The 23,184-nt window shown below is 38.6% G+C and overlaps 1 protein-coding gene across 7 annotated transcripts; it reads left to right on the plus strand.

Annotated features, from left to right (window-relative positions):
* The first annotated feature begins 553 nt into the window (after positions 1-553).
* Positions 554-22,296, plus strand: rbbp8l (retinoblastoma binding protein 8-like). Of its 7 annotated transcripts, none has more exons than XM_015039970.1 (16): positions 554-806; positions 1,177-1,240; positions 1,362-1,479; positions 6,215-6,309; positions 6,408-6,450; positions 9,240-9,335; positions 10,140-10,252; positions 10,376-10,451; positions 11,500-11,672; positions 11,763-11,806; positions 12,337-12,413; positions 13,078-13,795; positions 13,888-13,981; positions 16,740-16,807; positions 16,887-17,079; positions 21,593-22,296. In XM_015039970.1, exons 4-16 carry the CDS (start codon positions 6,237-6,239, stop codon positions 21,652-21,654), a joined length of 1,830 nt encoding a protein of 609 aa, XP_014895456.1. In that variant the 5' UTR covers positions 554-806; positions 1,177-1,240; positions 1,362-1,479; positions 6,215-6,236; the 3' UTR covers positions 21,655-22,296. The 7 variants fall into 7 exon arrangements, with proteins under 7 accessions (XP_014895456.1, XP_014895462.1, XP_014895457.1 ...); XM_015039976.1 differs by having other exon boundaries at positions 11,500-11,666; XM_015039971.1 differs by having other exon boundaries at positions 554-731.
* The last annotated feature ends 888 nt before the right edge of the window (positions 22,297-23,184 follow it).

Genomic DNA, 23,184 nt, shown 5'->3' on the forward strand with positions numbered 1-23,184 from the left:
GGATGTTGGCCCTCTTGGACAATTTTAGTTTGTTCTGATTTGGACATTTTAATATTTTTATTGTTATTTTATGCAAACAAGAAAACGGAGCATTTTATTCCGTTGGGGAATAAAAAAAGAGCTAAATAACTGAATTGTCCTCCCTTGGTGTTGTTACTGTTTCCCTCCTTGTTGTCTGAGAACCCGGGGCTATCAGCTGACGTTAAGCTGGGCTCTGACATTTTAACTCCTAAATTTACATTAAAGTTCAATTATTTAGTTAATTCCATCGTCACACCAGTTTTTAATAACCCCTGGTTTAGATAAACAGTCATTGGTGCCTACATTGGATATTTCTGTTTCATTGCTTACTTCTGTCCCTTTATCACCGCGGGCTTTCTGGAACCGGTTTAACCAGTTCTGTGGGATTTCAGTAGAACAGGAATATCAAGGGAGAACTTGCCCGGGCCTCAGTGTTTGTGTTCCTCAAGGGGAGGACCAACCCAACCGGTTTTCTCTTGGTACAGAGATGAGAGAGGGAGAGAAAGAGAGAGAAAAAAGGAAAGGTGGGTGGGGGGGTGAGTGTGAGTGCATGGGGCGTTCTCCTTCACCACAGCCTCTTCTGTCTCTCCTCTTCTCCATTGCGTGTTCTGTTCCCTCTCTCTATTTCGAGGCCACTTAGGAGTTCTGAACGAAGAGGCAGAAAACGGGACAGCAGGAGCGCCGGAGCGAGAGTTCCCAGGGTGAGCGAGGTGAGTCTGGAATTGGCAAAGGTCGGACCTGAAGGCCAGGAAAGACTGGCTGATAGATGGACAGAGGAGCTGCTGGTAGGTACTGGAAGGAGTAAACAACTGTACAGGGGACTAGTTAGAAGTGTCGGTTCAACTCATGCATATGACTGAGGATTTAATTTGGAAGTTTGAGAGTTGTATGAATGTTATAAGAGCTGCTCACTAATATTCTGTATAATACAGACAGAGTATATATGTCATGATAGCATGCCAACGTTTGAAATGTGTTTGTTTTTTTTATGTTGACAGGATTTCTATTACATCAGATTATTTTTCTTTTTGTAATAAAATAAAAAAAAACGTGTCAATAATTAACCCGGCAACCACATCCTTTTGGCACATGTCTTCCTCTGGTTGTAAACGAGGACTGAGGTAAAACTCCTGCTCTGTTCCCTTTTCTCCACAGCTCTGTAATTGTACCTGTTGCTGACTTGAACACCAGAACTTTCTCCTTCTCCCAAACAACTCAGGTTTGGTTTTGCTCAGACTCCAAACTTTCCCGCTCTGATACAAACCGCTTGGCAGCAGCTGTCTGCCTGAAAGCAGCAGGAGTGAGGCGTGTTTCCCATTGTGTTATGGGTTTCTTCCCAGGTGTGGAGCATCCCGGGCGATGTGTTTGCAAAGAACATGCTAACATCTCTTTCGGCTGACTGGGAAATTTGATGCAGTTGCACATAAAGTCTGAAGCCTAGTGAACTTGAAATACTGGGTAAGCAGTAATAAATTTATACATGTGTGTGCATGTGAGAGAGAGAGAGAGAGGGAGAGAGAGAGAGAAGGAAGGGGTGTGAATAAGGATCTGTGATAGCAGAGCCAGCTAACTGAGGCAGGCAGGTCTTTTCTTGCTCTGCTGAAGTGATCTGAACAGCCTCTTTCCTGACATATCCTGACATGTCAAGAGAACTGAAACTCCACTGATCAAAATGCTAAATATTAGCACTTGACTAAATTTGGAATACATTCAGGCACAAGTTTGATGGCAAACTTGTGCCTGTGTAACAGATTCATTGTCTGTTACACACAATGAATCAGACGTTGGATGAAATGCAGCATGACAGTTGTATTTGTCAAATCCATACAAGAAGACATATTTTTATTTGAAAAACATAAATATGTTTTGTGGTGTTCAGACTATTTTAAAAATGTATGGATTTCATAGTTGTAGGTGAATGTTGCCCGAGGCGATTTCAGAGGACCAAAATGTTGATGAACTTGTCAGATTAAAGCTCTGTTACTTGAAGTTTGAAAATTCCCAAAAGCTTACGTTTTTACCAGCTTTACTCTCAGCAATGGAGACTGAACATTTCCATTGGAAATGGAAACTAAAACCCTCACAGGTGGGGTATTTAAGCTAATCATTAGTTCTTTGATAACCGAATGAAGAAACTCCAAAAACATCAGTATCTGTGACAGAGAGGTTGATCTAGCGGTGGGTTGCCATTTCTCCCGCTAGCAAGAGAAATGACTTGTGGTCTTTTACCAAAGCCAAATGACAAACTCTATAACCACTAAAATCTGATGTCCCTCTATTTTTGCTTACACTTGGTGAAGAAGGACGTTTTGTTCAGTGATTTCTTCAGTGGGTTTTGTGTTGCTTCCTTCAGTGGTTCATCTGTTTGTAAATCAATGATGTGGCAAAAGGATGTGATTGCCGGGTTAATTATTGACACTGATGTAATAGAAAGCCTCTCAACATAAAAAAGAAACCAAACACATTTCAAGTGTTGGCATGCTGTCATGCCAACATTTAGTGGGACAGCGGTTTGTTCGGTTGTCCCACCACAGCCAAATAAACGGTTGTGGTGGGACAACCGACCAAACGGGTTGGTTCATTTGACACAGTCCAGTGTGTAAGTGAACAGCACCAGTTGAAAATGTTACAAATGATCCAATCTTGGTCCCCAATCAAACTACTGACCACTCACTTTGTCATTGCCTCTTTGGGCAGGACGCTTCACTCCCTTTGCCCGCTGGGGTTCCTCAGAGGGCGTGGTGCTGCTTATTGAATGGCAGCCTCACTTCTCTCAGTCTGCCCCAAGGCAGCTGTGACTACAATGTAGCTTACCACCATCAGTGTGCATGAATAGGTCAATAACCGATTGTTGTGTAAAGCTGTTTGGAGTCCTCAGACATGGTAGAAGTTCTATACAAGTGCAGCCCATTTTACCATTTACCATCCATGCCCTGGGCACCAAGTCACCACCATGTAGCATAATGCTTACTTATTGTTCCGCTCTTCTTCACCTGTGTTTCTGTGGCTTTACAAGAGTAGAGTAGCCCACTCTACTGTCACAGAACCAAACAATATGATATACATCCTCATTTTCATTTTTTTCACTTTGCTCAGTGTTCCTCTATGGAAGATAAAACTGTTCCTGCATTACATGCTAACGTCGAATCTGAACATGGCAACAGTCCTGACATTCCAGTCTCGAGCACACTTTTCAGACATTTCATCTCTTTCTTGGTGGCGCTTCTGTCTGTGCCTCATCGTCTTCCTCCATAGCTGCTAATAGCACTTAGCATTTGTTAACAACTCATTGGAGGAAGTCATAGCATTGCATTGCACAACACAAATAATCATCTGACAGGAACACTGTGTGCTAAATATAAAAACATAATTTAATGAAGCCCTGAAGAAGATAATTTGCCACAAGAATTTTTAAAAATTGAGGTAGTCGAATTATTCAATGAAATCGTTACAGCCCTTTTCCAATAGGCTCTGTAGCACCTCAATCACATAATACTAAACGTAGCGGTCTGTTCCCTCACACTAATACTCAATTGCTCATGTAAAAGTAGTCAGAGTTCCTTCCATTCGGGATTCTTCCAACTACCTCTGGAGGGCGACTTTCAGCATTCAAATGTTACCTTTGAAGGGCGAACAGAGCCAAGTGGTCCAGGCATGGATGAGAAATCTGTTCTTATGCTTCAAATATATAGTCCCAGCCAATAAAGAGGCCACATTTCTCATTGTAAACCCTGAATTAATCCAGGGCCACCATATGCTTGCCAAAATTACTTTCAGTCCCCGAGTCAGACAGGAATAAAGCAGCACCCATAATCATGGGTGCCCCAGTGCCTTCACCGAATATCTCTGAAGATATTCGGTGCTTCCTTTTTTTTTGGAGATGTGATGGGGCACAAGTGAATTCCTGGTGACATTGATAAAGAGCTGTTGAGTGTGTAATGATGCTGTTGAAGCTTGTTGGTGAATTTAACACCAACAAGCACTTCAAATATGAACAAGTCAGTTTGATCATCCTTTTTATAACCTTCTCTTCCTTGAGGAAGAAGGCAGAGAACAACGAGGAGAAGGCGGGAATGGCCTTCGGTTAATGTCGTAAGATATGTTGTCAGCATGCAACATCTAAAGCGTGCAACCTCATGTGGGTGCTTGTCTCCTTGATCTTTTGAAAAGACTGGACCAAATCAAGTTTCAGCGTACTGATAGGACAGCGTTAACGATTTCATCTTGGTGCTTCGACTGCTTCCTTTAAAGATCAGAATGAGATCACACCTTTATTTCTTTACAAAGAGCAGGGCTAGGTGTAATTTATGCTTGATATGCTATAACATTGTGCCAACAATGCAGACTGATTGTTCAGCATAACTGCACAATTTTCAGTACGCACAAGAGGTGAGGCAGTCAGAGAGAGAGAGAGAGAGAGAGAGAGAGAGAGAGAGATTCTCTGCAGTAGCTCGCCCATCCCTTGTACTTTATCTCAGGTTTAGAGAAGCCTTTGGTGGGGAGCTGAAACCGGCTTGACCAGTCATGACTTATCTTGCAAGCTGAAAAAGCTGGTAAAAGCTGCTTTCCTGGTAACAAGGTTCTGACCACCGCCCAAGTCATGTTCTTCCCTTTCTGTGTTCCAAACTGTTCAACATGGAATGCCAGGTTTCACAGATTGTACAGGCTGCTGTCCACTGGGTCCTGAGCAGTTCTAGAAAGTAGAACGACCTTTGAGTTACGACCCTTCAGCAAGGGTGGAGGCTGCAGCTGTAGCAAGAGCTCCAGAACGCAGAGGTTGTCTTAACACGCTAGTATGTGAACTAAGGGTAAGGTGAGCTCATTGCAATATCACTCCACGCAAAATTAAGCTAGTCTTTACATGTAGGCAGGAAAAAGTAAGTAGTTAAGGAAATCGTTACCCTTTACTAAGAGTTTGTAGCTCAGAGCAGTACAGACCTGAGACTTTTTCCAATACATAACACAGCAGCAAGCGAGCCTGAATGCACAGAACTTACTTCTGAAGTTTTTCATTCATTCAGTTGCATTTATATGTTCCAACCCTGATCATTTAATAATAGGTAGTAGAATGAATCTACCATACATATAGTCACATCTTGATGTGCTCCAGAGCTCATAAGCATGATCATCTTTTAGAAATGATGTTCTGTTACCGGCTCTTTTTTGAAAAAGAATATACTGCATCTCATTACAGCTGCTGATTTACCGTGTGAACAAGCTTATTCTTATTTAATGAGGTCAACACTAGCAGATTTGCACACATTAGTAAATGGAATGTTAAATTGACTGAACTTATATAGTTCAGTTCATGGTCATTTTGACCATTCAAAGAGCTTTACACTCAAGTCACATTCACACACAGCTCAGTAGGCAACTTGGGGCTAAGTGCCTTGCCTCTACTGATGTGCCAGTAGGAAGCTGGAATTGAACCTACAACCTTCAGATTGCAAGACAGCTACTCTACCCACAAAGCCACAGTCACCCCTGGAAACATAGTCTGGGACAAGCCAGAGAGTGTCCATATAATTTGTTACTGATTATGGGGTATGTTCAATGTGTTGTAGAGAAACACTGGGAGCTACAATTAACTCACAGCACTTACAATAAAACAATGAGCAACACCATGGAACATGTGGAGAAGAATTTCCTGTGGTTCTTTTCGTAAAATCTGATCAGATCGACCCAGCTCTATAAATCCACACAGAGTGTCACTTCTAAGCGTATTCCTCTTCTGTTTTTTTCACTGAACTTATGTTGTATGTTGAATTTACTGAAGGAGTGGAAAGTTTCTTGAATTAATTTATTCCTGTATGCTATCATTTGAAAATGCTGTCAAATTTATAGTGTTTCATTGTTTATGTATTTGAATCACAAACTGTAATCCAAAGTAGCACACCTGGCAGGTCCAGTCTAACTAGTTTTCCTCAATATAAAAAAAAAATCGCTTCCTCTTGAGAACTTGGGGACTTGTTCTCAGATTCCCACAAACAGTCCTGAGGCTATAACGTTCGTGTGTTTAACTGTTTCTTGTGAGTGTCTTCACAGGTTTTATTATTTCGTAATAACATTGGACTAAGGGTGTGGTGCAAGCTGGATCCAATCTTATTGTCGCAAAAAAGAAAATCCTGTTTTATTCTATTCTTCTGATGGACAATGATTAAAAAAAATAAACACCTGCCTTTTTGTCACACAGTTTAAGTGAAGTTCAACTGTGAATGCTGGAAATAATGGAGAGCTTTAAGGACCTTCTGCAGAAGCTGCAGGAAGCCCATGAACGAGAAGTGGAAGGTGAGGGCTAAAGATGCATGAGCTTTGCAAAGACTGTTTTTTTTATATATATCACCATAGGTTCTGATAGTCATGAGTATGTTTTATTTTTCTATCAGTTTTGCAGGTGAAAGTTAAAGAGCTGTCCAACAAGAAGGGCTGGTGAGTAGACTCACGGTTAGAAACTGAAGACAGTTAAAACGTGAAGCGTTTTCAGATCAGACATGGAGGCGGGGGGGCACGCCAGACCTGCACCTGGCTCCGTGTTCACTCCTGTCATTTGCTGCATGGAAGGAAAGAAGCTCATGTCGCGACAAGTCTGTTATTGAGTCACCGAACTTTTGATTCTTCTTGGAACTGAGAGAAAAGGGAAAGGAGATGGGAAGATTATTCAATGTAAGCACACCTATCATAGCAATAACAACTTGACAAACAATTAAAAACGATTGGCACTTGATTAGCACTTTTAAACCATTCAGAAAGTGTAATGAAGATACTAAACATTTTCCTAGTGGATCTTTATTTACCATAGGAGCAGGTGGCATATGTCAATAAAACTCAGTTTTATGAGGCTACAGAACATACAAGCTTTGGTGGGGATATGTCAAACTCTATGCGGGAATAAACTAATTAACCTTTAATTTTGTTACTTAAAATGAGATTAAGTAACTTGCTTGCTTAGTTAAAGTCCATGTGGACAAAGTTGGGACAATCAGAGAAAAATTCTCATCTGATAGTCCGGTAGACTGAATTCGAACATTTGTTACATTTTCAGCTGGTGCGGTTCGCTTTCACACTGCACTGCGTCGAACGAACCAAACCTTTTGAAAAACCTGTTCACCCCCTGGCCTGTGGGGGCGCTGTACCAAGAGTCACTGAAGAGAACAACACGAAAAGCTCTGAAAAGGACATGAACGCAACTTCTTTCTTCACAAATTGTAAACGAAATTGGTGTGGTGTCAATCGCTCTTCAGCGCTTAGCGTGAGCCATTTCTCCCTCTAGAGTTAGACTCTCTTTGTTTTTATTGTACTTACCCAGAATGTCCTGCACAATAGTCTGCTTCCGGTTTTTGGAGGGGTGTCCGGTCCGCTTTGTGTTCACATGTACATTAGAACCGCACCAGAGTTCACTTCAGCAAAACCAAGAGCTAGGTTTGAAGGCAGACCAGAGTTCGCTTTATTATTTTTTTTGTTTGACTGCCCGTTCCCGCCTCCCCAAATGAACCAGACGTTTCTAGGAAAGTTTGGTTCAATAGGAGAACAAACTATTTGGTTTGCTTTTGACTAAGGTGAACTAAATAGAGCTGATTTGAAGGCACCCTAAATCAAATATTTTTACTAGTGATTGTACATTTAAAATAAAATATACTTACACAGATACACACAAAAACAAAACAGGGACATGTTCAAACTATGCACAAAAAAAATAAATAAACGGGAATCCTAGTCATAGTGAGGCTGTAAAGCAATACATTTTGGTCTTAGAGGCTTAGACGGAAAAAAACCTTTTCCGTCTAAGAGGCTTAGATGGAAAAAAAAATAAAACAATGACGCAATCTCTCTATCACAGTGCAGTCCTATTAACTGATTTTAAGATAAGAAAAATGCAATTTGTGCTACTCCTCTGGAGTCAGCTCTCCTCTCAGTAATTATCCAGTAGGACAGTATTTGCTTATGTAGTTAGAACCATTTCTTTGGTCAAGGTCGTGTATATCTAATATTTTCCAGAAGGCTCCTAACATTTCCAGATGCAGCTTGTTCCCTGACGGGGACAGGTAGAAACCTCAATGAGGAATATGGAAATTCCTGTTTTCTGCTAAAAGTCTTGAACTGTCTCGCAGCCTGAATGAACCACGGACATGTTTTGGCATGCTATGGAAGAACATTTCCTTTTAAACAGCTTCCTTTGTACTTCTTACATAATTAAAAAAAAAAAGTAAAATAAAATAAATAAAAAAATTATTTTATTTATTTATTTTACTTTTTTTTTTTTTTTGACCGACCAGTCACAGGTAAGGGCTGATCATGCTAACATTCAGATCAATCTAGATGATTTGGTGGCTCAGTTTCCTGAAGTCCCTATAGCAAACTAACATCATTTAAACCAAACTTGTACACTCAAATCTTAGGAAATTAATGACAATCAAACTTTTTTGCTTCTACATAAGTCTCTGACACATTTTTTTCTCTCAGTATTGTGACTAGAGATGCACCAATTTGATGTTAATATCTGTATTGGTCCTGATATTGAAAACAATTCCAGATCCCATCTGTCCAATCCATAAGGGCAGATCTGTTCAGTAATTCAATGCTTTGTGTTCTGAGCGACATCATGCTTTATTATTTTTCATTATATTTAGAATTTCTAATTGCACTTTCTGAACCAGTAGAAAGAAGGTTTGTTTGTTTGTTTGTTTGTTTGTTTGCTTGTTTGGTTGGTTGGTTTTTGTCAGTTTCAGTTTCTTTATTATTTATTTTACATTGGCTTTTTTACTCCTAATTTTGCTGACTGAACAAACTAAAGTTGCGTTGTTTTTACAAGCTGGCTATGCTATAGGTGTATTTAATTGTGCTGTACAGGTGCAGAGTTATAAATTAAATTCAATATGTTTATGTCTGTGTTTAAAGAAAGAAATGTTTTAAGTCAATTCAGCTCTATTTTTATGTATCGGATTGGTATCGGGTCTAGTCGCAACCTCAGATATTGTATTGGTATCGGAAGTGAAAAACCTGAATCAGTGCGTCCCTATTTGTGACAACTAGCAAATAGAAATAGTTTAGGAAATTCTTGAAAAAGAATAAAAAGTTTGGTCTGATTTGACTTCAGACAGTGAGAAATAACAGTGTATGTGTCTTTTTATTCTGCGTGTGTAAAAATTTGATTTCATTTGTATGTTTATGGAATTTGTTTGTTTTACTAAAACCCGACTCTAATTGTTTGATGCCAACAGCGACACAAAGCGAATGGAGGAACTATTCACCAGAAACCAGCAGATGAAAGAGCAGCAGAGATTACTAACAGAGAACATCAAGACTCTAGAAAACAGGTAACACCGAATTAAAAACTAATGTTTTCTGTTTTGTAAAGGTACTTGAAATACCAGTGTCATCCAGGTAGTAATTAAAGGATGAACTCAGGAAAATTGATAGTGGCTAAAGCTTAGGAAAGTAACAACATGAACTAAGCTAAACAGGGTAAAACAAGCTGAAGTTCTAAAAAGGTTAGAAGGGAAATTAGTTTATCTGAAAACTGTGAGCACCAGAAGGGGGGCCTTAAAGATTCCAGTGTGAAGACTTTCTTTGAGATTAGTAAGATACAAAAAGATGAAAACGGCTTTGTATCTCTCCTGCTGGTTATACACTTATTTCAATACCTCATACTAAAACAAAAAATGTTTTATTGAAAATCATGAGTTTTCTCACAATTAGCAAAATTCAATTAAGCGAATGTATTTTCTTATTTCTGATTTGCACAGTGGTACGGTCAATGGAAACGCATCATTTTACTGGGACTTGAAATTGTATTGTCATGTAAGATGATGTTGGTTAAGTCGACATTTTTCCCATTTTAAAATTATTATTTAAAAAATGCGAAAACCCTAGCTTCAGCGCCTGAGGTTGCCTGGAATGAGAGATTTTTTATTTCTTTTTTTTCTTTTTTTTTTTTTTTTTTTTACAAAATCAACTTGCTTGCAATAATAGCTGATTGCCAAACAGTTTAGTTTTTTCAAGTGTGGAACAAATTCAGCTTTCGCAGAGCGATCAATATACAAACGTCTCCTCAAATATATTAATTTGGAGCATAATTAGCATAAAATTAATTTACTTTTTTTTTCCTGCTGTGTGTTCAGACTGAGAGCCGGTCTGTGTGACAGATGTACGGTAACCCAAGAGGTGGCCAAGCGGAGACAGCAGGAGTACGAAGCCTCACGCATACAGAGCCTCCAGCACATCTCCCTCCTTGGTATTCCAGATATTTTTCATTTTATAAGCATCACTAGCTTCTTCTAAAAGTCACTTTGTTTTTCAAATCCTTTTTTGTTGCCTTTATCTTTATCTTTACTGCGACTTGTTCTTTGGGTTTTAGCTGGAGAGATGACCAACCTTCGGAAAGAGAATCTTAAACTTAAAGAAGACATCGCCAGTTTAAGAGCAACACTTGAGTGAGTATGTGATGTTTGACTGGAAAGGTTTAGGTTTCCACTTAGTTTAGCTTATTGTAAGCTAAAACTACAATAAGGTTTAGCTTATTTTAGAGGTAGCACTAAAATCCTACTTACTGATGTGGACAGTTTAGGTTATTTAACCTTTTTTTTGTACAGTTTCACTCATTAGGAAAACTATTATTGCTGCAGTAAAAAGGGATTTGGATAAAAGTGCAAATTAAAAAATAAACGTGACATTTAAAACTGAATCCTAAGGAAGTTGACAAGCAAGAACAGCAGGATTTCAACTTAATCATCTCTGGGTGTCATAACTAAATGTGACCAATGAGGATTCAGTATAATAAAGTCCATTAAAACTGTCTTTTACCAAGGTGACCATCTTTGCATAATGTTGTTACCTTGTAAACGACAGGCTAAAATGCAACAGAACGTTTGTGTTTTATTGTCCTGCCATTGTCGTGTAATTTAGACCTTGGTCCAATTACAGTTGAGAAGCTGAATAACCTCTACAGATTAATAATCACTCAACAAAATCAGATTCAGATTTGTTGTTAAAAGATAAAGTTCAGCTGACTACATCGTCGTTCCAAACCTTCCACTGGCTAATTTCAGTTCAATTAAAAAAATGCAAAATCCAAATGATCCCACAATTGTGCTAAAAAAGAAAAAAAAAAAAGAAAAAGTGAGGTAAAAATTCATGCCATGCAATCAACTCCAAAGAAATACAATTAAAACGATGAAATCAGTTTATTGAAATTAATTGTATATCCCAAAAGAAACCAATGTAATCTGATTTGGTTTAGTAAAGTATTTTACATTGTCAGTTCACAACAAACGTCCCATATATATCAAAGTCAAATTTAATCCAGTTACAGATCACATTTGATTAAATTCAAACACATTCAAAATAAGTTAATCTCATTTTTATCAAGTTCAGCTAATTCCAGTAAAAATTCCATTAAGTTTACTTTAGTTTTGTTTGTAGCGCCCTCTTAAATTTGTCCTTTGTTTCTTCAACACCACCTGTCGGTGTGTGTGAAAGCAGAAGTTGCAGCGAGCACAACAACAACAACTCTGTCGACGTCAAACCAAAGATGTCTCCTGACCTCCTGTCCCCTGGAGCTGTAGCCCTGGTCAGCCCAACCATCAGTCGGTCCAGAGACCAACTAGCAGATGGCGATGTACTGGTGAAGACTGAGGCAGACCACAGAGGTGAAGGTGAGGCTCAGCAGAGAAGAAGGGCTTCTTTTGTTAGAGCAGATTTTGTAATTTGTTCTCTTCTGTCTTTTTATTTATTTTTTTTTACAGAAACTGAATGCAGGCTGTTGAGACGCACAAACCAAAGTAGTTTTGTAAGTTTTTAACAGCTCTCTCTACTCTGCCTTTGGTAAAACCTAAATTAAGTTTTTACAGTTACCTAATTAGCGTGATTACAACTTCCATTTGTATTACTGCATTGGACAAATACGCTAACATTTAGCCCACACATGAGCAAAGGTGTTAATGTGTTTTCAAACCTGATAGTCTGGCTGACCCGGTTTGATTGGGGACCAAAATTGCGACATTTGTTCCATTTCCAGCTGCTGAAATTCACTTTTACGCGGCTCTGTGCCAAATGAACCAAACCCTTTGAGCAACCTGTTCCCCAATAACTTTTTAGGTGGACCAGAATTTGATTACGCATTCACACATCCCCATACGAACAAGATCTTCTAGACAAACCAACTAGAGTTAAATTAAAGCAGACATAACAATGTGAATACACCCCCAGGTTCTAAAAGGTATAGCTATTTCCTTTGGTATCATACTGTATTTCCTTTAATCAAAGAAATCTGGTAGTAACCTTGAAATGTCTTGTATTACAATCATTTTTCTCACACAGGAAGTATACAAGCCTCAGCCAACTTTAGCATCGTCCTGGAAGACAGAACACAGAGTAAATAGAGGTGGAGAAAAGAGGTAAAAACCTTATCAGTGGGTTTATACGTAAATATCTTCAAAAAAGGAGAAGGATAAAAAAAAACATGCCAAAATGGTTTGATCCCCAGAAGCCAGATGAGTTTTTATGAACTCATATAGACACATAGTAACATTTGTGGGGAGGACTGCCACCATTCCCAAATCCTGGTTTTGACTTGAACTAATGAATATAATCGTAGAAACCAAAGTGGCTGAAAGAAGGTAGATGACCAAACATAATGAACTCTTTTAAGTCATTGACTGTCTGGACATTTTGAGGCATCTAAGTTTTTATTAATAGTTGTATTTTATTAGCAGGTGTCATCTGCATAAAAAGAGATATAGCATATTCTGAAGTAGCTATACAATATGAAGGACAACAAAATCTGTATTCTCAGAGAAAATACAGTCCTTCCTACGTCAAGGCAAATTACATTTATATTATTATTTTAACGACTTCAAATATGCAGCAATGGAAAGAGTCATTTTTCAATAGAGAGCAAAGAGTACATCTACTGGACATGACCTTTGAGACTTTACCTCAATTTTGTTTTTTGTTGTTGTTTTTTTTTTTTGTCCTGGTTTTCCCATCTTGTTAAAAGATAAAATAAGATCATATTCCTTCCTAATGTATAACTAACTTCTGTTCATTATTTCCTCAAAGCATTGAAGCACTTGATCAGCATTCCTCCATCCATACCCTACATCTTCGGAAGAAGTCCTCCTCCTCACCAAGTGGAGAGGTGAGACCAAGCAGACCTGTGATCCACGCTCCCATCCCCTGCCATCCCAAACCAATCAAGAGTGGCACCGTCTCTCTGCCCTGGCCTCTATCTGAAGGCCCGAACTGGGGTCCCATGGCAGCTGTGGGAGCCAACCCAGCACTGCAGAACCCTTCCAGGGGGCCTCATTTGTCACGTCTTTCCAGCTTGATCCCACCAATCTCACAAGCCACCACAAGAAGGCATGATTTTGGTTCTTCATGGCAGAGCCAAAAGCAGAGCACACCTCAGCCGCCTAAAGAGCCAACAGTGGTGTTCACGTTCAGGAGGATGCCAGAGAACATAGAGAATGAAACTAAGGCCAGGGAGAAAAAAGAAAGCCCACCTTCCAAGACTCAGAAGGTATCTGGAGAAGAACTTAGAGAGAGCTCTGATGGGCCTCTGGACCTCTCAGATCGAGCGAAGACTAAACCCAACCAACCTGGAAATGATGATAGTCCCATCGCCTTGCAATGCGAGGGAGACACTCAGAGGAGCCCTGACAGAAATGTGAATACAGCCATACCTGTGTCATCACCTTCACTCATTTCCCTCCCTTCATCCTCCTCCTCAACGCCCATCAAACAAGAACAAGAGTTGATCAGTGATCATAACCATGAGGTATTTTAAAACTTCTTCACACCAAATTAAACCTTTAAAACTTTTACCATGGTGAACAAAAGATGTAATGATGGTGTTTGTTATTGCACCAGGTTGAAGATCAAGACAAAAAAGAAGAAGCAAATGATAAAACGGAGCAAACCAACGGAAAGAAAGTTCCTGTCCTCACTCTGTCATTACGTCCAGGTAAAGATTACAGAAATGTCTGCAACTCTGTCTGCTCACTGACTAACAAATCTTCAATGCAATATCAAGCAAAGAGAAATAACAGGACGCTATTGACCCTTTCAACTACGTCCCTTAATCATGTTGAGGTGGGAAAGCGGGATGGCAGTATTTAGTAAAGCGACTGACATTGTTTTCCCAAGTTGTAGAAGTAGCACACCTGGCTCAGGCTCATAACCAGCGGTATTTACAGAAGTTGGAAATAACTAGCTTAGAAATCAACCCCTTTCCTTCTGACGTGTTGACTTTGCCTGAATTCACCACATCATTTATATCCCTATGTCATGAACAGTGTTTCCTCTTACACCAGAGCAGATTTAAAAGTGTACAAAAGACGAGATGCTAACCAGTTTTCCTCCTGCTCTTTAACAAACTTCATAGGAGTGCTTGGGTTATTTTGACGTCCGTCATGACTGTACTATAAGCAAATCACCTCGAACATCTCGAAATGGTTTTTGCAACAACAACAAAAAATAAAGACATAAAATAAAGGTGAACTCATCGTACAAACTACAATGCTCCTCATGATGATTTTAAACGGCATTATGGAGAAGTATTGTTGTTATGTCATGCTGAAGGGGGAGTGTTGGAAAGGGTGGAAGCTTCTTAAAGAGACAGAGACCAAGTTCCAGGTGTCAGATACAGCTATGTCATGAGAAGTTATTTTTGATTAGAGTATTTTCAAAACATTTAAATTTACCATTACACCCCTAATACATATTTTTTTTGTTTGAGATGTTTTGAGTTTTAGAAAGAGAAAATGTCTTTGTGAATTGGCACTGCTCTGATCTTGAGCCCACTAATTGTTCCTTTTTGGTTCGTTAAACTGAAACCACTCTGTGTGTTAAATGACTTAACTCAACCCTACTATAAAGAAGCCAGAGGTTGTTTTTTTAACTTTACTTTGAGTTCCTCCTCCTGCTAAGCTTGACAAACTAGCTTTGAATTTAGCCTATACAGATGAGAGCGGAAGACTCTGTCTTGAAAATCAAGTTCTGGGAAAGAAAGCTATTTACTCAATGCGTCAGTTCTCCATACAGCCTTGATTCATTAAAAAGAACATTCTTACGTCATTGACTATATTTCGTTATTAGTTGCCAATATCTCATAAAGTACCTGTTATGAGAAAACAAAAACCTGAAGCCACACATTTACAAACACTAAAAAAAAGTTTTGAAATGTATTTTTTCTCATTGTCTGACATGAAAATTGGCTGAAAATGTCACCATAGTTTATAAAGCAAGTTATCTTATATTGCAGCATTTGCAATATTAATAGGAAGTCCAATAATTTGGGCTGAGACTTTAATTTATTCATTTTGAATGACTAATTACATACATTTTAACAAGTTACAAATTTTAACGCAATTCTTAGATTTTTCATACGAAAGTCCTGAGCTGGAACCTTTTTATTTGTGTGTTTCTGGTACACCCAATAAATCTGACGTGCAAGCAACGTCCACAAACCACAGCAATGGATGACAAAGCTGCTTCTTCTTTTTTGTTCAAAACCGAGGAGTTGGTCATCCATTAGCATCCTAATGCTAATGTCATCGCCCACTGTCCACATTTCTAAAGGAGTATTTTTTATAGAAGTTCCATGAATGATCAGGTGTTCCTGAAACACTTGAAAGCTGAATAGATAGAACAAAACTTTGCACCAAACTGATGATTGAATAATCTAAATAACAGAATATAAACAATAAATATCTTTATTGTTGAGCTCATATGTCAATTTATGCAATAATTTAGCAGCAAAAAGAGCTTTAGCAAATAGTTTCAGTATGTGATTTTCAATTAAAATGTGATTCATTGTTAGTAATTAATTACAGACCCTTCAATTAACTCGCTTAAGACTTTTCAGTCAAGTCCCACCACTACTGATAATATATAAAATAAAATATAAATATTATTATTGACACACATAACACATTCAATAAGCTTGCTTTGCATTAACTATTAAATGTTCAGCATGTCTTTAGTTTGTATAGTTTGTGTTTTCACATCAGTTTCCCAGCATAGCCTCTAAGTGTCGCCATAGAGTCAATAACTGTATAAACGTGTGTAAACCAGCCAGAGAGCCTCACAGTGTTAATGCATCTGAACTCTCATGTCTGGTTTTGTGCTTAAATATCCTTTCTGCATGAAGATATTGGTCTTTTGCCTTATATGTCTTTCAGGACAACAACTTTCTACAAACTATTTACAGTTCAATGTTGAACAGGACTTCTGTCCTAGTTTAAGCCTCACAGGAATTAATCTAAATGATTGCTTTTGTATGTATTCTTTGTCAAAATGAAATATCAGTGTGACATACTGGTTACTCCCGTTTGTTTCTCATCCGACACTAGCACAGGTTTAGTATGACAGATCTACTATTCTTTCCCTTTTTTTGTTCTCCATATAACCAGTCCACCAGCACTCACCAAACCATAACAGCTCTTCCTCCGGGTGTGTTGAACGAGTGGCTTAACAGGTTATTATGGAAATGTGTCACATGCTGATGTAGATAAGCAAGTTTGATTGTGAGAAATGCCTGTCAAGGCAAGAACTGTGAAAGAGTGAAGCAATGCCTTCTTCTGATGTTCGGTGTTGATGTTCTACGCACTGAAGCAAAGAAAAGCAGAACAAAAGTATGACAGATTCCTTTAGCTAAACAGTTTGCAGTGGAAAAGCATATTTTGTGCTCCAGTGGTTCACTTATACTCATTTTTCCACAGCACTGGTAAGACTAGAGACCCTAACATCTGCGCTACAGAAGCAAGAGTCGATATCGTCAAACGGCAAGGTAACCCAAACCAAGACACAGAGCTGATTGTGTTGGCAAACGCCTCAACCTAAAGCTGTGTCTTTATTTCTGCCTGTAGCAAAAGTGTCCTTCTGTTGCGAGCCCCTGTGTGTCCTCGGCATCGTCGCAGTCCTTGTCTTCAGCAAACGAGGCAGACAGCAGCCTAGACGAGCAGGAAGGCAAGAGTGGGCCACGTCAGAAGAGCAAGGCAGGCCGCAGGAGGAAGAGACTTCGCATAGACACAGAAACCGACAGAGACTCGGACACAAACAGTGAGTAGCGGGTTCATTTTTAGTCCCTGAATGTTAGACACATTAAATGTGTGTATTTCAGGGTAATGTGACCAACAGAACTGATCAGAATGAAGCACCAGAATTTAAAAAAAAAAAGCTCACTGAGTGGGAACCAATTAGTCTGGCACAGTTTGACTACAGTTCCAATACAAAGGGAAACAATTCCTTCTTCATGTTTGCTCTTTAGAGAGTGGTAGGTATGTACATGTTGCAGGGGCAGTGTTATGTAAAATCAACTTTTTTGAGCTTTACATAATGTCATAATCAAAAACATACCAGGAGTGTTGCCTTGATTCTTTCCTGCATGCTTGAGAAATCCTCTAATCTCCATGGCAACCATTCAGTTGTGCAAAATGCCTAGTTGGCCCTAGCACCACCTTTCAGCCAAAACTCCTCCTCAGACCTGCAGTTTTCAAGCTTCTGCCTCACAGAGCAGCCCTACCTTGCAACAGCCCCACTCAGTTCCTTCAGACTAGCCAGCAGCAATTAGCAAATATCTAGTGGAACATCTGCTGAGCTCATTATATGACCTACTTCTCAGTGCAACACTAGTAAAAACGCTGTCAAAGAGTTGATAGAGGAGTGATGTGATGACATCCTGAGTTTCAGACAGAGCAAGAGTTTTTAAAGAGACAGAGGACCAATTTCAAAGTGTTAAACTACAAAGTTAGATTTCTTTAAAGTCATATCGAATGTTCATTTCATTTTTTAACAACTGTAAAAAAGTAACATAGTTACTTGATTATGCTATAAAATGACACTATGTGCATGGAGAACATATAGTATTGTAAAAATTTCTTGCTGCATGTCTTTTAACTCGGTCCTTGGAAATACTTGTAATGCGTCTGTCGCACTATTTATCTTGCCTTATATGTTGACACACTTTCTGCTGTAATACAAGGATTTTGTAAGGTTTTTCTTTTAATCCTATAACATAATAATAAGCCTATAGTAGGCTTATAGCTTTATTCTAAACCTATAAACCTATTATATGTTTAGAAGAAAAACCTTTACAAAAACCTTGTATTATAGCAGAAAGTGTGGTGGCCGTCGTAAGAAAGAATTTCAGTATTCAATTATGCCTCATTAACTGATCTGTACGTTATTGCAAGAGAACACAAAACCTGTTGGGAGGCAACGCAAAAGTATTGTGAGGGAATGCAATACTTTTTCAAGGTAAATTAAAAGGGAAAAAGTCCTCCATGTTCCCTCAGGGGCTCCATAAAAAACACCTCGGCCTAGCGCCATAATCTTTTTATTGAAAAACAAGAGTTTATTTTTTCAAAATTGGTCTGCTTCCACTAAACAAGTTTACTTATATGTCAAATTGTGCAATCATTTTTCCAATAGAAAGCTCTTTGACTGTGTGAAATAAATATTGTTATTTGAGTTGTGCTTGCTTCTGTTGAAGCAGTACATAAGTATCTCTAAAGTACTATCCTTGTAAGTGAATGTTCTACAGCAGCAGGAAGATGATGCTTGAGCATTATTTACCGAAAGATACAGTGGTGCAAAATATAAAATCATAAACTTTACTGGGGTTTGTTTGTTTGTTTGTTTGTTTGTTTGTTTGTTTGTTTGTTTGTTTGTTTGTTTGTTTGTTTGTTTGTTTTTCATCCCATCTAATGTTTCGGATCATCCAGCTGATCTTAGCATAAGACAAAAAGTAACATTGTGTAACTATGCAAGTCATCAAATTATGGTAGAGAGGCCAGACTACCAATGTTATTCCAACTTTGCAATCGACTGCAGGACAACATCTAAAGCACTGTAGGCCTCTCCCGTATCAGTTTCAGTCAGTCTTCATGATTCAACAACAAGAAAGAGATGTGGCAACGATTGTATCTGGGAGGAGGGAGGGGTTCTACGGCCAAAACCAGACGGGTCGAAAATAATGCAACAGCAAGTTTCACATTTGCAAAAAGACATCTTGATTATTCCTAAGACTTGTGAGAAAATACTTTTGTGGACTGGTGAGATGACATATTAACCTTCTGAAAGTGTCTCGATACACATTATAAAATTACCAAGGCATTCCACAGAAATGAAACAGGATACTTACAGTTAAACATGGTGTTGGAAGTGAAACAGGGTGGAGCTTCTTTGACTCTTTGGGATCTGGACAATAGAGAACTACAACTTCTGTTCTCTCGCAGAAAAGCCTGAAGGAGAATGTAGGGTTGCCAGTTTGTGACCTCAACTTCAAACAGACTTGAGATGTGTAGTAGGACAGCCAGACAGTTATTTATAGGTTTAGAAGCAAAATACTTCTTTTCATTTTATTTTGCCTGGTTCTCTTCTTACTGAGGTTATTGTTGTATGATATTTTAATGTTTTAGTGAATCAAAAAAGCAAAATCAGTAAAATAGGGTAAATTATTTTTACAGTGGCACATGAAAAAGTCAAATTTATTACTACAAAGACATCATTATTAGCTCTCTCAAGTTCTCTTGTTGTTCTTATTACTTGTATTTTAAAGTACTTGCTCCAGGACTTCTAAGGGTTTTGGAAAGTGTGTTTTTTACCTCAGCTCTAGTGGAGTCATTTCAAATCTTTTGTCTAACCATTAAGATATTCCAGGGGAAAAAAGCCCTCAAGCTCCTGTGTTACATAATTTAGCAGCAAATACATATTTACACAGCATAATTAACAGAAAATCTGATTTTAGCTCCATCAAGATGAATCCTAAATAAGATGTCAGCTGAAAACTGGGCATTCAGCAGTACGGTTGAGGCGTCTCTCTGTCCTGTGTCAGTTCTTTGCTCTACCTTTCTCCCCTTTTTTCTCAAAGAAACAGCTCTCAGATCCTGTTCATCTGCTGGAGAGACTGTTACAGGCCTGACACACTTCTCCTTTTGTCCTCCATTTGTCCACTTTCAGCACTTTTTAAGCACACCATGCACAACATGCTTGTCGTAGGTACTGGAAAAAAAACTAAGTTAAAAGAGAACCCAAGGAGCTTCAGGAAGCCTGCAGAAAGTTGAATTCTATTTTGAGATACTGCCAAAAACAAAAAGCTGAACTGCTCAGAAGGAAAATATGCATTCTGATTTTTTTTAATCACCATGCAGCATTTATTTACAAAGTGTTTCCTCTTATTATGTCAAATATATATAGCCAGACAGTTGTTAGTTTATTTTAAAAGTGAAACCACAGATGTGCATTAGTAGCAAAATAAAGAAGAACAAAGTTAGTTTGTTCCATGGTACAAAAATAAACTGCTTGTGAATGTGCCCTGATTAACACGACGCAGGCAGCCTTGTCTTTAAATGTGGAGATAAGATCTGCAGCGCTTCAGAGGTTTAATCTGGTTCAGTTCTGCAGAGAAGGCTACACACTCTCAGAATGACAGATCTCTGCTCTGCGCTTCATGGATTAGTTTAGTTTAGTCAGCCCCTCCGCAACATTGCGATTGAGATTGTTGCAGCCTAAAATGACTGATTTTGTGGCACATTTTTCACAAAGTTGTGGTCAAAGTTGCAATTGTTTTATGCTTTATCTTTCCCTTAACCCCATCTTGTGAAAAAGTTTAAATTACTACACAGAACTTTCCCTAAAAAGATAGGATCTTAACATGACTAATATTTAAAGGAAGAAAAAAAGAAATCCTCATCCCAGCTGCTTCATTTGTTTTGTTCTTGAAACGAATCAAATCACGTCGTGAGGAGTTGTCAAACTGCAGAAGAAGAATTCCATCTCGGTCATTCAAGTTGATATGAACAGTAATATAAACAAATCCAACCGAACATCTCAAAATGGGTTTTGCAAAAAAAGTTAAATGTTATCACTTAACTTCAGACATGGTTACACCTTGCAGGTTCAGTTGTCAAGAGACATTGTGAAGCAGTAAGTTACAGTATCAAGGGGAAAAGCGGATTGGTCAAAATTCAGCTGAGTTTCAGTGATTGGTCAGGAAACGTGAAGGTGATTGGTCAGATTTGTGGAAAAGACACGCCCAAATGGTTGCCACGAGAGATTCAAGGATTTCTCAAACATGACTGAATGAATTGAAACAACATTTTTGGGTTTATGTTTGATGAGGGAATAACATTATAATGTGATATAAAGCTAAAAAAAAAAATAATAATAAAAAAAAGAGTACATTTTTTCATATTAGGTCCCGTTTAAAAAAGTTCTGAAGGTCCAGTCCTTGCTAGTAAGGAAGGTGTGATAAATTGGCCAGTTAGAGTGTTTTGTGGGAACACTCTGTGTTCCCACAGTTAGAGTGTGGGAACACTCTAACTAGCTTATTATTAGCTTATTATAAAGCTAATAAGCTTTATACAAAATCAGAAGCTAATAAGAATATTTAACTTAAGCTAAATCCTTTACATTTTGACACAGATGTCCTGAAATCCATATTTTTAAGTTTACAGCTGTCATTTTATCTCTTCCTTTAATTATTCCTAATCCTATACTCATTTTAACAAGGATTTTTCTGAGATTTTTTTTTCGTCTAAAATAATTTAAAATCTCCTTCTGTTGTTCACAGAGAAGCACCAGGAGCGAAGAATCAAGATCACAGTGAGGACCGAGGAGAGGAGCCCCAGCTAGAGAGGAGGATGGAAATCATACCTGGATGCTCAAACCGACGAGTAGTTACTGATTTCCTCCCACACAGAGGCAGCATGGCGAGATGCAAACCCATCACTGACTTCATCAAACGTCCTCAACGCTCTGCCGCGGAAAGGAACGGCTTATTTGCATTTTGTTTTATTTCATCAGCGTGACGCCTAACCAGCTTCCACTGCCTTTTTAGATCAGTTTTTGTGTGTGTGTGCAGAACTTGATCAAAATATCACATGTGCAACCTAATATACACCTTTATTTACATGTAGAGGTTGTAACTTTGCAAATACAGGTTGCAACGATATGGTAGGATTTAATATTTGTCACTTACAGAAAATAACAGTAATCTGTGGGTCTGTCAGCAGAAGTGACAAGACATTAGTCAGCTGATTAGGTATTATAACAGGTTATTTTTGTGTTGTGTGTGCCTGTCTCTCTTTCTGGGTGTTCCTTTTTCACTTCTGGATATACTAAACCAATAGTAGTGTCATCTCGCAACATGTTTCATCATAGCGAACGTAACATAGCGAATGTAGCTTGTAGTCGACCCAAAAACCGAGCGGCTCAGATTTTGGGATGATAACTAATCCTTGACTCCAGCAGCTTCAAGAGTAGCCACACTGCTTAACCTCTCGTGACAGAGGTGTCAAACTCCAGTCCTCAAGGGCCTCTATCCTGCAACTTTTAGATGTGCCTCTGCTGCACCACACCTGAAAAGAATAATTAGGTCATTAGCAAGGCTCAGGAGAACCGATCTACACAGGGAGGAGGTAATTAAGCCATTTCATTCCACTGTTTTTTACCTGTGGCACATCTAAACACTGCAGGACAGCGGCCCTTGAGGACTGGAGTTTGACACCCCTGTCATTGTGAATGACAACCTGTGAACAACAGGTTAAACTCTGTCACACAACCAGCATGTGGAGCCACAAAAAAGTTCTTAGTTCCCAGCGGATTTCTTCTGGTTTTGCTGTTTTGTCACGTTCAAATCTAGAACAAATCTTTAACATCAAGAATGAAACACTGATTTACAAAGCAGTTTTCAGATGATGACTTCATTCATGGCTTCATGTGAAACATCATTTCTACCGCTGTTAAAGTCTTCACTATCCTGTGATTGGTCAGGGGTTTTTTTTTCTTCAGTTTTACTGTAGAATTAAGAAATTACGTCTCACATGATCTGAAAAACGAGCACATCATGCCCATAGCTACAGAAATGAATTAGTGTCATGTGTTGTATCGTGTTAAATATGTGGTTGGAATAGTTTTCTTTTATGATAATGACTGTTTTGCCTTTTTGTGCTTTGTGATAATAACGTCATTCAAACTATTAGCATGAAACCATCCTGCAGCAGCAGTATTTAATCAGAAGCTTCTACAGATTTGTTGTAATACTGACTGCTGCAGGATCACAGCATCCGCAACGAGTCTTTGAAGATATTCTGGTGAAATGAGTTAGGACAACATTCAATTTCCCTTTTGAACTGAAATGGGAGGAAAAAAAGAGTAAGAAAA

The sequence above is a fragment of the Poecilia latipinna genome, unplaced genomic scaffold (genome assembly GCF_001443285.1).
Source record: "Poecilia latipinna isolate Pla-1442-1.1 unplaced genomic scaffold, P_latipinna-1.0 Scaffold491, whole genome shotgun sequence".
In the NCBI taxonomy this organism is placed as follows: domain Eukaryota; kingdom Metazoa; phylum Chordata; class Actinopteri; order Cyprinodontiformes; family Poeciliidae; genus Poecilia; species Poecilia latipinna.

What these genes read in the sequence shown, in the direction of transcription:
- rbbp8l (XM_015039970.1), top strand. Translation starts at nt 6,237, where the DNA reads ATGCTGGAAATAATGGAGAGCTTTAAGGACCTTCTGCAGAAGCTGCAG. An exon ending in ATCAAGACTCTAGAAAACAG is followed by an intron (nt 9,336 to 10,139) that starts GTAACACCGAAT and finishes CTGTGTGTTCAG; the next exon opens with ACTGAGAGCCGGTCTGTGTG. An exon ending in CAGAGACTCGGACACAAACA is followed by an intron (nt 17,080 to 21,592) that starts GTGAGTAGCGGG and finishes TGTTGTTCACAG; the next exon opens with AGAAGCACCAGGAGCGAAGA.